Genomic DNA, 13,870 nt, shown 5'->3' with positions numbered 1-13,870 from the left:
CCCTCTTGCCTTCTGAATGCTCTAAGGCCTGGGCTCCATAGTAGCATAATGAATCTTCCATAGGCTGCAATATTAAATCATTGCAGTCTATGGGAGAAATCAGACAACTGCATGTTAAAGTCCCCTAAGTGTTTTTTTTAAAGATATTCACCCCCTTCACCATATTAATAAACATAAACAATAAAAATCACATCGCCACATCCCAAAAGGCCCAAACAATTAAAATTAAAATGCATTTATGCTGTATAGTGAAATCCATAATAGGAAAAAAATAAATATTGTATTTGCCGTTTTTTGTAGTTCCACCTCCCCCAAAAAATTTTTATAAAAAAATGACCAAAAATTAAAGGCGCAAAATGGTATCAATAAAAACTAAATGGTATCAAAAAAAGATAAAGATTTCAAATTAAAAAAGATGTAAAAATTGAAGATTTATGGGGTTAGAAAATAGTGATTCAAATAAAAAATAAAAAATATGTTTATTTTGTTATGTATTAAAACCCAAAAAAAGTATCAAACATTTGGCATTTCTGTAATTGTACCGACTCACAGAATAAAGGTAACATATCAGTTTTACCGAAATGAGATCTCCGTAAAAAACGAAACCCATAAAACTATAGTGGAATTGTGCTTTTTTCCAATTCCACCCCATTTGGATTTTTTTCAGGTTCCCACTAAATTGCAATCATATGCAATACAAAATGATGTCATTAGAAAGTACAACTTGTCCCGCAAAAAACAAGCCCTAATACGGCTATGTGAATGGAAAAATAAAAAAGATATGGCTCCGGGAAGGCAAGGAGGGAAAAAGAAAAAGAAAAATTGGAAAATCACAGGGTCCTGAAGGGGTTAATAATCATTTTAAGTGGTATTGTTCTTAAAGTGGTTATACCATGATTGATATAAAAAATGTAAATCAGACTTCATATAGTACATGACTATCTCTTTCTAACAACGCTAGAACCAGCCCTGTACATCACATGGATCCAGACAGCAAAAAACGGATCCTCAAAAAATAGGGATGACATCCGTGTGCATTCCGTATTTTGCGGAATGGAACAGCTGGACCTTTATAGAACAGTTCTATCCTTGTCCGTAATGTGGACAATTATAGGACACGTTCTATTTTTGTGCGGAAACGAAATGCACACGGGGGTACCTTCTGTTTTTTTTGCGGACCCATTGAAATGAATGGTCCCGTATACAGTCCGCAAAAAAACGGAACGGACACGGAATGAAAATACGTTCATGTGGAAGAGGCCTAAGTGTCACAGCGTCTAACAGTATACACTGCGTGCAGAATTATTAGGCAAATGAGTATTTTGACCACATCATCCTCTTTATGCATGTTGTCTTACTCCAAGCTGTATAGGCTCGAAAGCCTACTACCAATTAAGCATATTAGGTGATGTGCATCTCTGTAATGAGAAGGGGTGTGGTCTAATGACATCAACACCCTATATCAGGTGTGCATAATTATTAGGCAACTTCCTTTCCTTTGGCAAAATGGGTCAAAAGAAGGACTTGACAGGCTCAGAAAAGTCAAAAATAGTGAGATATCTTGCAGAGGGATGCAGCACTCTTAAAATTGCAAAGCTTCTGAAGCATGATCATCGAACAATCAAGCGTTTCATTCAAAATAGTCAACAGGGTCGCAAGAAGCGTGTGGAAAAACCAAGGCGCAAAATAACTGCCCACGAACTGAGAAAAGTCAAGCGTGAAGCTGCCAAGATGCCACTTGCCACCAGTTTGGCCATATTTCAGAGCTGCAACATCACTGGAGTGCCCAAAAGCACAAGGTGTGCAATACTCAGAGACATGGCCAAGGTAAGAAAGGCTGAAAGACGACCACCACTGAACAAGACACACAAGCTGAAACGTCAAGACTGGGCCAAGAAATATCTCAAGACTGATTTTTCTAAGGTTTTATGGACTGATGAAATGAGAGTGAGTCTTGATGGGCCAGATGGATGGGCCCGTGGCTGGATTGGTAAAGGGCAGAGAGCTCCAGTCCGACTCAGACGCCAGCAAGGTGGAGGTGGAGTACTGGTTTGGGCTGGTATCATCAAAGATGAGCTTGTGGGGCCTTTTCGGGTTGAGGATGGAGTCAAGCTCAACTCCCAGTCCTACTGCCAATTTCTGGAAGACACCTTCTTCAAGCAGTGGTACAGGAAGAAGTCTGCATCCTTCAAGAAAAACATGATTTTCATGCAGGACAATGCTCCATCACACGCGTCCAAGTACTCCACAGCGTGGCTGGCAAGAAAGGGTATAAAAGAAGAAAATCTAATGACATGGCCTCCTTGTTCACCTGATCTGAACCCCATTGAGAACCTGTGGTCCATCATCAAATGTGAGATTTACAAGGAGGGAAAACAGTACACCTCTCTGAACAGTGTCTGGGAGGCTGTGGTTGCTGCTGCACGCAATGTTGAGGGTGAACAGATCAAAACACTGACAGAATCCATGGATGGCAGGCTTTTGAGTGTCCTTGCAAAGAAAGGTAGCTATATTGGTCACTGATTTGTTTTTGTTTTGTTTTTGAATGTCAGAAATGTATATTTGTGAATGTTGAGATGTTATATTGGTTTCACTGGTAAAAATAAATAATTGAAATGGGTATATATTTGTTTTTTGTTAAGTTGCCTAATAATTATGCACAGTAATAGTCACCTGCACACACAGATATCCCCCTAAAATAGCTAAAACTAAAAACAAACTAAAAACTACTTCCAAAAATATTCAACTTTGATATTAATGAGTTTTTTGGGTTCATTGAGAACATGGTTGTTGTTCAATAATAAAATTAATCCTCAAAAATACAACTTGCCTAATAATTCTGCACTCCCTGTATATGGCTGGTGGCAGCTAAAAGATTGAACTGAGCATGTGCAACCACCTCAGCAGGTGGACATGCACATTACTAAACAGCAGTTTAACATAATAAATAAAGTAATGAGAATATCTCACAACTGAAGATTTTTTTTTTGTAACAGAAAGTAAATTACAAAAGTAACTAGTTTTTAATGCTGAATTATATTAAAATAATATTTAATGGTGACACAACCCCTTTAAGTCATTTTTGTGGTACAGATATTTGGCCTCTACATATAAGGGGAGATTTATCAAAACTGAAGTAAAGTAGAAGAACACGCCTATGATTTTTCTTCGTTTAATCAGACCTCCATGATGAACCGTATTATTCCTTTATGAACTTTCTTCCTCAATTCCTAGCATTGGTCTGCTGAATTATATGCTATATATTTATTGCTATCGGGATCGACTCTTTATCCCTAGTTGTCATTTTCTCCATTTTGTGATTGTTGTTTTCTGTCATTTTTTATGAAAACATCAATAAAAACATGTTAAAAAAAACTGTAGTAATGAAAAACTGGCCTAGTTGCTGATGGCAATAAATCACATTCCACCTTTCATTTTCTATAGTAGCTCTGGAAAATGAATGTTTTCCTTTACACCAGTTTTGATAAATCTCCTCCAAAGTCTTCTCAAAAATGAGACACGGTGCACTAATCTTTTAGTAATTTGAGAACTAAATACTCGAATCTGAAGGTCGCTTTCAATAATGATAAACTTTCGATTCCTTGAAGAAAGCAAAGAAAAAATTGTTAATAATGTAATAATCTACAAAAGTGAGGAACTTAAACAAAACCAAGCTACTGAAGCCCATTCCAGCAAAAAAAATACTAAAGTTCTCTTTAAAACAAGCAAGTTTGGACTTTGCCAAAGTCAACAAGATACTCCCTACTGATGTAAAGGAAACTGAAATTAGGGATGTATTGAATTGCTGATCACAGAGGTCCATTTTCTGTGTTCTGGGACCTATGAATAGTGTGGCACTCAAGAGAGAAATTGTGCACTAAAAAAAGAAAACTGCAAAACAAGTGAAAAAATGCTAACTGCTTAAAAACCACACTCATTTGTTCAAAGCAGCTCCTCACAATGGAACTGATGGCTGCATTCAGCTTCGAGCCATCAACCAAGCAACTTTGCTCTGATTCTTGATTCTTTATTCAAACCAAACAGGAGCAGAAGCAGTTGGACATACTTAAGCAATAAGGCACCACAGGCAAGCACTTTCCCATAAGTGTCCCTGCACTTTATGCATGTTGTCAAGCGTCACAGCTGGGTCCAAGCGCCTTCATAAAATTACCATATTTTTAAGAAGGCTCTAGATACAGTAACTTTTATTTCTTATAAAAAATCTAACTTTTCTTTTATATACTGTTCAGCACTACGCTTTTTAGGCACTCTTCAGTCATAGTCCAGTTTCATATGGATGCCATTTAAAGGGGTTGTGTCACCTAGCATATTCTACATTTTTCAAACCAGCATTTGGATATAAATACGGATGTAGCTGAGCTAAACTTAATGTTTAACGCGTTAAGTAAACAATGGCAAGAAAATGTTAATTGACTTTTTCAATGGATCTCAATTACTTTTGTCACGAGATAACACTATGACGTGTTATTTTGGCTCGGCTACATCTGTACTTTTGTAATTGTACGCAATTAAAAATATAGTTTAGCCAGTGAGCTATTTAATAAAATGTATCTGTATGGCGCCAGCTGCTGTTTGTTCTTTTCCTTATTTTTTGTCCGTCTCACTGAGCTGGTCGAACGTGCTCAGTTTAAATCTTCAACTGCCACCGGCCATATGTTAGAAGCTGTGGCAGTTACTGAGAGAGAGAGCTGAAGCAGAAAGGACACGTCCTTCTGAGATGCCAGGCTGACGATAATCAGGCAGAGCAATTGGAGCAGTGAATGTGGAGATCTCTGGACCCATGTGAGGTACAGGGCTGGTTCTAGCTTTGTTAGAAATGTATTGCATATACTATGTGATATCTGATTTATATTTTTACATCAATCGTGGCATAATCCCATTAATGTATAAATTGGGACCACAAGAGCCTGCCCCACCCATGGTTCTACCATACCAAGCATAGATGACCACATCATTCCATTGAGAACTGAGTTTGCTTCTGTAGAACTTCGAGGTGGTCCGTTACATCCATAATTGAGAAACTAAAATGCGTCTAGTTTGGTGATTTTAGCATAATGAGAACCACCAAGCTTAGGGCTAGTGACACTTTATCAAATAATATTTTACTTCTATGCTTTACATATAGAGAATATGGAAAGTATATAATACTTGCCTGATTGTCTTCAAGCGTCTCTATCAAGTTTTCATCTGATTTTAATAATGGTGTTCCAGTAGACTGATGCTTCTCATAGGAAAACTGCATTGTGCTCCACGTATGGTTCATCTCCACAAGAACCTGAGCAAAAATGTATACAGGAAGGTATCATAGCAATTGCATCAAAGACATCTGCCAATAGTTGCTCACTTCAATATTCTCCTAGCCGTCTGCACCTCCTCTAAGTGAATGGGGCTGACCTGCAATATCAAGCACAGCCGCTATACAATGTATGGCACTGTGCTTGGTAAGCTGCAGGGAGACCTCACCGTTCACCAGAGTGCTGCAGCTGATCACTGCAAGTCCCAGGTGTCGGACCCCCGCCGATCTGATGACCTTCATCCCTTAATGACCACCTCACTTCTTTTCAGTTTTTGCCTCTCCATGTTTAAGCAGCTATAACTTTTTCTTTATAATTTTTTTTTATTGACATGGCTGTATAATGCCTAGTTTTATGGGAGAATTATTGCATTGCTTTTTTTACTTTATTGTTTATACTGTACATATTTCACATTGAATAACATACTAAATGAGTTATTTCGCTTATTTCTACCTAATAAGTGTAGATTTTTTGCTTTTACATAATGCATGTGCAATAAAATGTATTTTATAAAAAAAAAAAAAATCTCATTACTGTATTTCAAAATTATTTTATTCTCATAATGTATTAGCTTACTCCTGTATGCTAATACATTATGCTCTGTGTCTCTATGGCACAGGCTTTGGTTAGGGCAACACTAGTGTGTTAACAGCGGGATAAGGGTCCAATCTCTGAACTGTATTTTTCTGTCCGCATGCGTTCGGCAATCTTAAGGATCGGATGCAGACCCATTAATTTCAATGGGGCCACAAAAGATGCGGACCGTGTGCTGTCTGCATATGTTTGTCTGTGGACCTCGCAAAAAAAAAAGAACATGTCCTCTACTTGGAGAAGGATGTTCCATTCCACAAAATGCGGAAGGCACACGGCCGTTATCCGTGTTTTGCGGATCTGCAATTTGCGGACTGCAAAAACAGATACGGTGATGTCAATGAGTCCTTACTGAACTTACAGTTCTGGATTCCTTTCTAGGTCCCCAGGGCTGACTGCAGAGGACTTACTCAGCCTCAGATCAGATCACCGGGACCCAATCAAAGAGGGAAGTCCCCTTTGATCATGATGTGGTCATAGACTGCAGTAATCAAACGGTCTACAGTTGAAAATGGAGCTACCGCCAATCCTGGCTGTAGAGAAAAAAGGCTGCTCTAAAAACTGAAGCTGTTAATCACTGTTCATTCATAGAGCAGGGGTGCTCACAGAAGCGCTCAGCTCTCTCTAAAATGCCGACCACAAAAGACAGTGGGTGGTCATTAAGGGGTTACTAAAACATTAAAATTTAAGGATCTGCAAAGTATTGACAGCATTTTTGTTAGCGATGTGCATAGAGTGTCAAAGTTATCAAATTCACCTCCAAATGTAGTCCCAGATATCAATACTCAAGGACAGTTTTATAACGTGGACCACTATAAGAAAGCCTAAGACTAAGCCACCCATATAATTAGTCATGAGTCGTATCAATGTTTTCATACAGGAAAAAAAAAGTTGTTCAGAGTCTTTGCAAAGGTTGCAAGGTTCATTGCATGTTGATTTTTTTTGCTGTTTCTTTACATAGTGGTTTGTCACAGAAATGATGTAATTGCTCAGTAAATTCTGAGTGGCTCATTGTCATCAGTGTCAGAAACCATATAATTATGGTTGAAAAAACCATACTCAAAAATCACTACCCTTTGCCTTGTCATACTGCTAGGTTATGTTAATGTGTCTGCTGTATACGGTAGTTACTGCAAATATCTTGTTTTGGGATTTGGAATCACATTAATTTTTCAAGTTTCTCGTGTTCATTGAGGCCCCCATCAAAGCTTTACACAATGATATTACCTTGGTTAAACTTTCAATAAAAACTCACCTTTTCTATTGCCATCTCCTTCACTGCCTTGTCCACAATGATCTTTACCTCTTCCTCTACTTTATGCAGTTGCAAGGCCAGGAGATCCCCAAGGACGGTCTCTTCATTCATTATAAACCTCACCTTGAAGAGAGAATATACATCAAGTCACTACTGTAGCTGGAGGTTTACCGTATCTGTAAAAGAACTAGTGGACACATACCCCCGTCTTGCTCATTAGCTGCAGCCAATGTCTCTTCCTGACAGCAGGGTTCTGCAGCTCGTTTACTGCCCTCAGGGAAGTTATGAGATTTTTGACAGTAGACTCCAGGCCCAAAAAGACATCCCAGGTTCTTATCTCTTTATCAAGGGTCTTTATTTCCTAAAAAATTGTAAATATCGGAAGGAAGTAAAGTGTATATGAGCTGTGTATGCATAAAAAATGCTCCTTAGTAGGTTAGTGACAAAATAAAAGCACAAGGATGAAGGCCGAGGCATGAGCATATTACCTAATAGCCAAGTAATGTTTAATTCTTAATTTTATAACACTTCCTGCTTTTAGATTTTATGGGGTTATCCCACAAAAAATACCTGGATGTGAACACTTTTGTAATTGCATGTAATTAAAAATGTATTATAGCCACTGAGTTATTTAATAAAATATATTTTTATAGCGCCAACTGTTCTTTATTCTTTTCTTCATCTCTCTGACTACATTGCTGAGGTGGATGCACATGCTCAGTTACAGCCTTCAACTGCCAGCATTCATAAATTCTGTTAGAAACAGTGACAGTTACAGGACACGCCCCAGAGCGGCCAGCTTGAAATAAATCTAGTAGAGCAAATGTAGAAATAAATAGGGAGATCTTGTCTTTAAAGTTGACTGTACTCATGCATAGTATAGATGATTGGGGTAGACCTCAGAATAATTTACTGTGAGAGGAGCAAGGATTCCCAGTCTGATGTTGGATGGAAGAACACAGGTGGAACCTCTACTAAACATACAAGCAGGGGCGGACTGGCCATAGTCCTTACAGGGAAATTTCCTAGTGGGCTGATGTCCAGAGGGCCACCTGAGCCCTCCTCATGGCTGGCCAGTGAAACTTTTAGGGGATGTATTTTGGGCTGCTAGGAGCAATATTTTGTGATGGACTGCGGTAATTTGCTCTTTTGTGGTGGTATTGTGTGCCGCAATATGGTATTGCTGGCCCTGCCTACTTGTGCTGGCCCTGTCCACCAATTTGGACTACAAACTAGGGCCACTTTTATTTAATTTTTCCACAGCCACTTTAAGTTCCCAGTCCGCCCCTGCATAAACCATTTTTTTTAATCAAATCGTTTTTATTAAACAATAAATACATATTATAACATAATACAATATGTTGACTTTTTCTTCTTTAAATTATCCACGATGCAGATTCAGTGAACAACAATACTCATAAGTATATCACCACTCAGTATTAACATGAATCCATACACTACATATACCTTTGCTAAAACATATTATGGGCAAAAAAAAAAAAAAAAAAAAATTACCAGAAACTTGGCCTTTCCAAACTCCCTCCCCCCCTTACCCTACCCTAACCCCCCAACCCTAACATTGGTCTTGACCATCACATGACTATATAACCACGTGGGTATGAGATAACCATTCAGTCCACATTTTTTCAAACTTCTGAGGGCACCCTCTCTTCACAAACACCCCTTTTTCGAGTACCAGCATGTCATGCACCTTCCGTTCAAACTCACTCAGTGTGGGCGGACTCCCCTGGATCCACCTCATAGCGATCAGTTTCCTGGCCACATATAGCAATCTCCCCGCAGCTACCCTAACCGGTTCATTTCCTCCAATTTCAGACACATACCCCAGAATACACACCTTAGGATCTTTTTGAATTCTTAATGTCAATTTACTATTAATCATCTCTACAACTTCCTCCCAATAATTAGCAACTACTGGACAAGACCACAACATATGTAACAAGTCTGCACCATCTTCCATACACTTTGGGCACTTGTCATCACCTCTTACTCCTATCTTTTTCAGGAACACCGGTGTTTTGTACACTCTGTGTATAATAAATAGTTGGGACAGTTTGCCCTGTTCACTTAGAGACACCTTGGGGACTGCTTCTAAAATATCTTCCCACATATCCTTAGACATATCCCCCACGTCAGCCTCCCACTTTTTCATTCTTGAAAGCGGATATCCCTCTAAGAATTTTTCCAATAGAAGAGCGTACACCTGTGATATTAACCCTCTTTTTCCCCCTCCCGACGGAAGAACAAGCTTATGGACCACCTCCATTTGAGCTATCACACATCCCTTCCGCATCGTGACCCCAAGGGCATGTCTTATTTGAAGATATTTATAAAACCACTCCTTGGGGATATTAAATTCCTGCTGCAGGCTTTGAAATGACTTACATGTCTTGTCCTTAATTAATTGTCCAATTCTCGTCACTCCATAAGTTTCCCAGTTCCTAAGTCCTGGTATGGCCAATAGTTCTGGCAACAAGTGGTTCTTTCCAATAGGTGAAAGTTCACTAATACCTCCCACTCCTCTTAGCAGCTTCACTTTTGCCCAAACTTTTTTCATGAGTTCAATCAGAGGAAGTTTTTCCCTCCCTGCATGCATTCCTAAACCTTCCAGAATGCCCATGAGGTCACGACTGCCCAGCCAATGCTGCAATATCTGCCCAGTCATATCTGGTGCTTGTAGATCAATCCATCCCTTAAAATGCTGACATTGGGATGCCAAAAAATAAATCCATGCGTTAGGGACAGCTAGGCCCCCTTCCGACTTAGAATACTGCAATGTCTCCAGTTTGATCCTAGCCTGTCCATACTTCCAAGTAAGATCTCTAAATATAGAGTGAATTTTCTTAAATCTATCCAGAGGGATCCAAACTGGAGCATTATTCAGTATATATATCAGTTGGGGCATCATAACCATTTTTAAAAGGTTAACTCTGCCTACCACCGAAAGAAAGAGCCTACACCATGACCTCACTTTAAGCCTAAAAGTAGCTAGCAAAGGGGATAGATTTAGTTCTTCAAAATCCGCTAGTCTCGGTGTTATATGTAATCCCAGATATTTAAATTTATCCACCCAGGGCACCAAACTATCTACTTGTCTGCCTACCAGGGCCTGCCCGTCAATTGGCATCAAAGAGGATTTCTGCCAGTTTATCCGTAGTCCGGAAAAGCTACCAAATCTGTCAATCAATGCCATGGCCGCATCCAGGGACGCACCAGTATCGCCCAAGAAAAGTAGGGTATCATCAGCGTACATAGCCACTTTATTATGCAGTTCACCATATCTAAACCCCTCTATACTTGTAGATAAGCGAATATGCGCCGCCAACGGCTCTATTGCAAGAGCAAACAATAAGGGCGACAGTGGGCATCCCTGTCTGGAACCCCTGGCGAGGGGAAAACAGTCTGATAATCCTCCATTAGCTCTAATTCTCGCCTTAGGGCTAGAATACAGAACCTGTACCCACTGAATGAACCGTTCACCAAAGCCCATAATTCTCAGGACCCCCCACAAATACCTCCATTCCACACTATCAAACGCCTTAGCGGCGTCAAGCGCAAGCAAGGCCCTGTCACCACCATTATCCGCCGGAATATTTAAGCTAGTGTACAGCCTACGAAGGTTAATAGCCGTTGATTTTCCTGGCATAAATCCCGTCTGATCCGGATGTACTATGGTCAGAATTACCTTGGACAGCCTGTTCGCCAACACCTTCGCCAGTAGCTTAACATCAGCCGTGAGAAGTGAAATTGGCCTGTAGGAATCCGGTATTTTAGGATCCTTCCCAGGCTTAGGCAAAACCACAATTATAGCTTCCTGCATCGAATGTGGTAACGAACCTGCCTCCAATGAGTGCTCAAACACCTTAAGTAATTCAGGGAGTAATATCCCCTGTAGTTTTTTGTATATCTCTACTGGGAGACCATCAGCTCCAGGGGCCTTACCACTTGCCATGTCCCCAAGTGCAGCTTCCAGTTCCTCTAGTGTAATCGGCTCCTCTAGCCTCTCTCTATCTTCTTCTGACAGCACCGATAACTGCGCCTCCTCTAGGAAATCCTTCAGGGCCTCATCAGAACTAGATCCAGTGGAAGTATATAGAGATACATAGAAGCTTTTTAAAATTCCTAATATTCCTTTTGTGTCCTGACAACTGTTCCCCCTGTCATCTCTCAACTCCTGAATACAAGAGGAGCCTCTCTGAGCCTGCGAGACCACTGACAACAAATGACCCACCTTCTCTCCTTCCTCAAAAGATCTCTGACGGTAAAAGCTTCTCTTTCTATCTGCGGCCTGTACCAGATGACATCTCAGCTGCTCCTGAGCAACCTCCAGCGCCTCACTACTAACCATGGTGGGGGATCTACTAAACTCTCTCTCAGCCTCGGACACTAGTACATGCGCCTTGACATCCGCCTCTCTGGTCCTGGATTTATGTTTGTTGATTTCTTTCATCAGAACTCCCCTCAGAAATGCTTTCATGGCGTCCCATACACCTGGTATCGAAGCCGACCCTGTATTGATATCAAAAAATTCCTTAATTTCCATAGAAATCCCAGATAGGTCACCCAACACATTCAACCAATGAGGATTACACTTCCACAGCCTCGGTCCCTGTCTGAGCACCCCCAGGCACAAGTCAATCTGCACCAGAGAATGGTCAGACAACGACCGAGGATGATAAACAACATCCCTAACTAGTGGTAGCATTATGTCGTTAACAAGGGCCAGATCTATACGCGATAGTGAATGGTGCGTGGCGGATCTACATGAATATTCACGCTTATCCGGGTTACGCCGTCTCCATACATCTTGCACTCCTACCTCACCCAAAATATTCCTGAGAGCCGCACTCCCCGGTGAACCACCTGCTCCCTCCACCCGGCATCTATCTAGGGAGTCATTCATCGTGCAATTAAAGTCCCCAACCAACAGCCACGGCAGCCCAGGGAAGTCCGCCACAAAGCCCATGATCTCTCTTATTAATGGGGAAGCAAACGGTGGGGGCACATACACAGACACCAGCACCAGCTGTATTCCATCCACCTTACACACCACACACACATACCTGCCCTCAGCGTCCACACACTCCTGCATATGTTCATACCTGATACTCCTATGCACAATCATACTTACACCTCTAGAATGAGAGGAATGAGTTGAATGTAACGCATGGATCACCCAATTTTTATTCATCCAGTGTAAATTTTCTCCTGTCAAATGCGTTTCCTGAAGACAACATATAGCCGGCTGAAACCGCCCCAGATACTGAAAAATACACTGTCTTTTCCGTGCTTCAGCCATCCCTCTCACATTCCAGCTTAAGATTCTAATCGCCTGTGACATGGTAAAATTTTTGACCATATTTGAATCTCACACCCCATTCAGATAACACTCGCTCATAGTTCAAGACCCTAACCTTCCCCCCCAACCTTTTCCCTACCCCCCCACCCCCCTCCCTCCCTCTCATACTCAGGTTACTGTAGCTGGGGAAACCTTTCCCTTCCTTATCCACTTCCCACATTAAAACAAGGCAATCCGAGAGCAACATGCCCTTCAACCTACAATAAGCATAACAATTTATAACACTTTTCCTCAGGTAGAGAATCCTCCCCACAACTGAGAAATACATTTTACTATCATTACCGCCTGCTCCCTCCTCAGGAACTACCATTTGGTAGCATTACATAATACACTCCCTAACTGGTGCAACATTTAAAGCAATCCTAGAGTGTAAATGCATATATAACTTGAACATAAGAAACGTATATCTGCCTCCTTCAAGTGTCCAGGGCCCCACTTCTCAATTGTCGCTCGTGGACGTCCAGCCACTGCGTCGCCTCCTCCGGATCTTCAAAAAATCTGGTGGATCCCAATGCCACCACACGCAGTTTAGCAGGAAACAGCATAGCGTACTGGACTTGTAGAGCTCTCAGCCTTTTCTTTATATCCATAAATCTGCTTCTCCTCCGCTGCACTTCGTTGGAATAATCCGGAAATATGGATACTTTCACCCCATTCAGGACCATCTCCTCATTGTCCCTAGATTGTCGCAGGATAGTGTCCCGGTCTTTAAAATGGAGTATCTTCGCCAGTATGGGACGGGGAGGTCTGCCAGGCGGAAGCGGCCGCATGGGGACTCTGTGCGCCCGCTCCACCGCATATAATGAGGATAGACCTTTTTCATGAAATAATTGGTGCAGCCATTTTTCCACAAATTCGGTGGCATTATCCCCCTCCGTCTTCTCTGGCACACCCACAATCCGCAGGTTATTCCTTCTGGACCTGTTCTCCAGGTCATCTGTTTTGGCGTATAACGCCGCTATATCTTTAGCAGATGATTTTGCCGCCATTTGCATAGGCTGGATAACGTCCTCAATAGTGGACACCCTCTTCTCCAATTCAGAGGTGCGTTCTGTGATTTTATGTAAGTCATGCCTAATTAAAGACACGTCTGACCTCAGACTGCCAACCTGTACTGTAAGCACCTTCAGTGTGCTGTTACAACTGGCCACAGCGGCCATAATATCTTTTAGAGTAGGCTCTGCTCCATCCACAACTTTAGGGCCTACCGCGTCTTTTGCCGGCCGTGCAGGGGTTAATGGCGGCCAATTTACCGCGTCCAGGGTCTCCCCGTCGGTGGATTCATCCTCTTGTCCAGAGGAAACCTGAGCGTCCATCTCCTTCTCCTCA

General features: G+C 41.4%; 1 protein-coding gene across 1 annotated transcript in view; it reads right to left on the bottom strand.

Annotated features, from left to right (window-relative positions):
* LOC121008813 (dynein heavy chain 11, axonemal-like) overlaps positions 1 to 13,870 on the bottom strand; it is a 489,011-nt gene that overhangs the window by 362,093 nt on the left and 113,048 nt on the right. The window contains exons 23-25 of the mRNA XM_040441508.1: positions 7,364 to 7,522; positions 7,162 to 7,284; positions 5,174 to 5,296 (exon numbers count right to left, since the gene is read on the bottom strand). Coding sequence (XP_040297442.1) covers positions 5,174 to 5,296; positions 7,162 to 7,284; positions 7,364 to 7,522 — 405 coding nt within the window. The remainder of the gene's footprint in view (positions 1 to 5,173; positions 5,297 to 7,161; positions 7,285 to 7,363; positions 7,523 to 13,870) is intronic.

This window comes from Bufo bufo, chromosome 7 (assembly GCF_905171765.1).
Source record: "Bufo bufo chromosome 7, aBufBuf1.1, whole genome shotgun sequence".
NCBI classification, from domain to species: Eukaryota; Metazoa; Chordata; class Amphibia; order Anura; family Bufonidae; genus Bufo; species Bufo bufo.
Note: the sequence above shows the minus strand (reverse complement) of the source record. Positions and strands in the feature narration are given on the sequence as shown.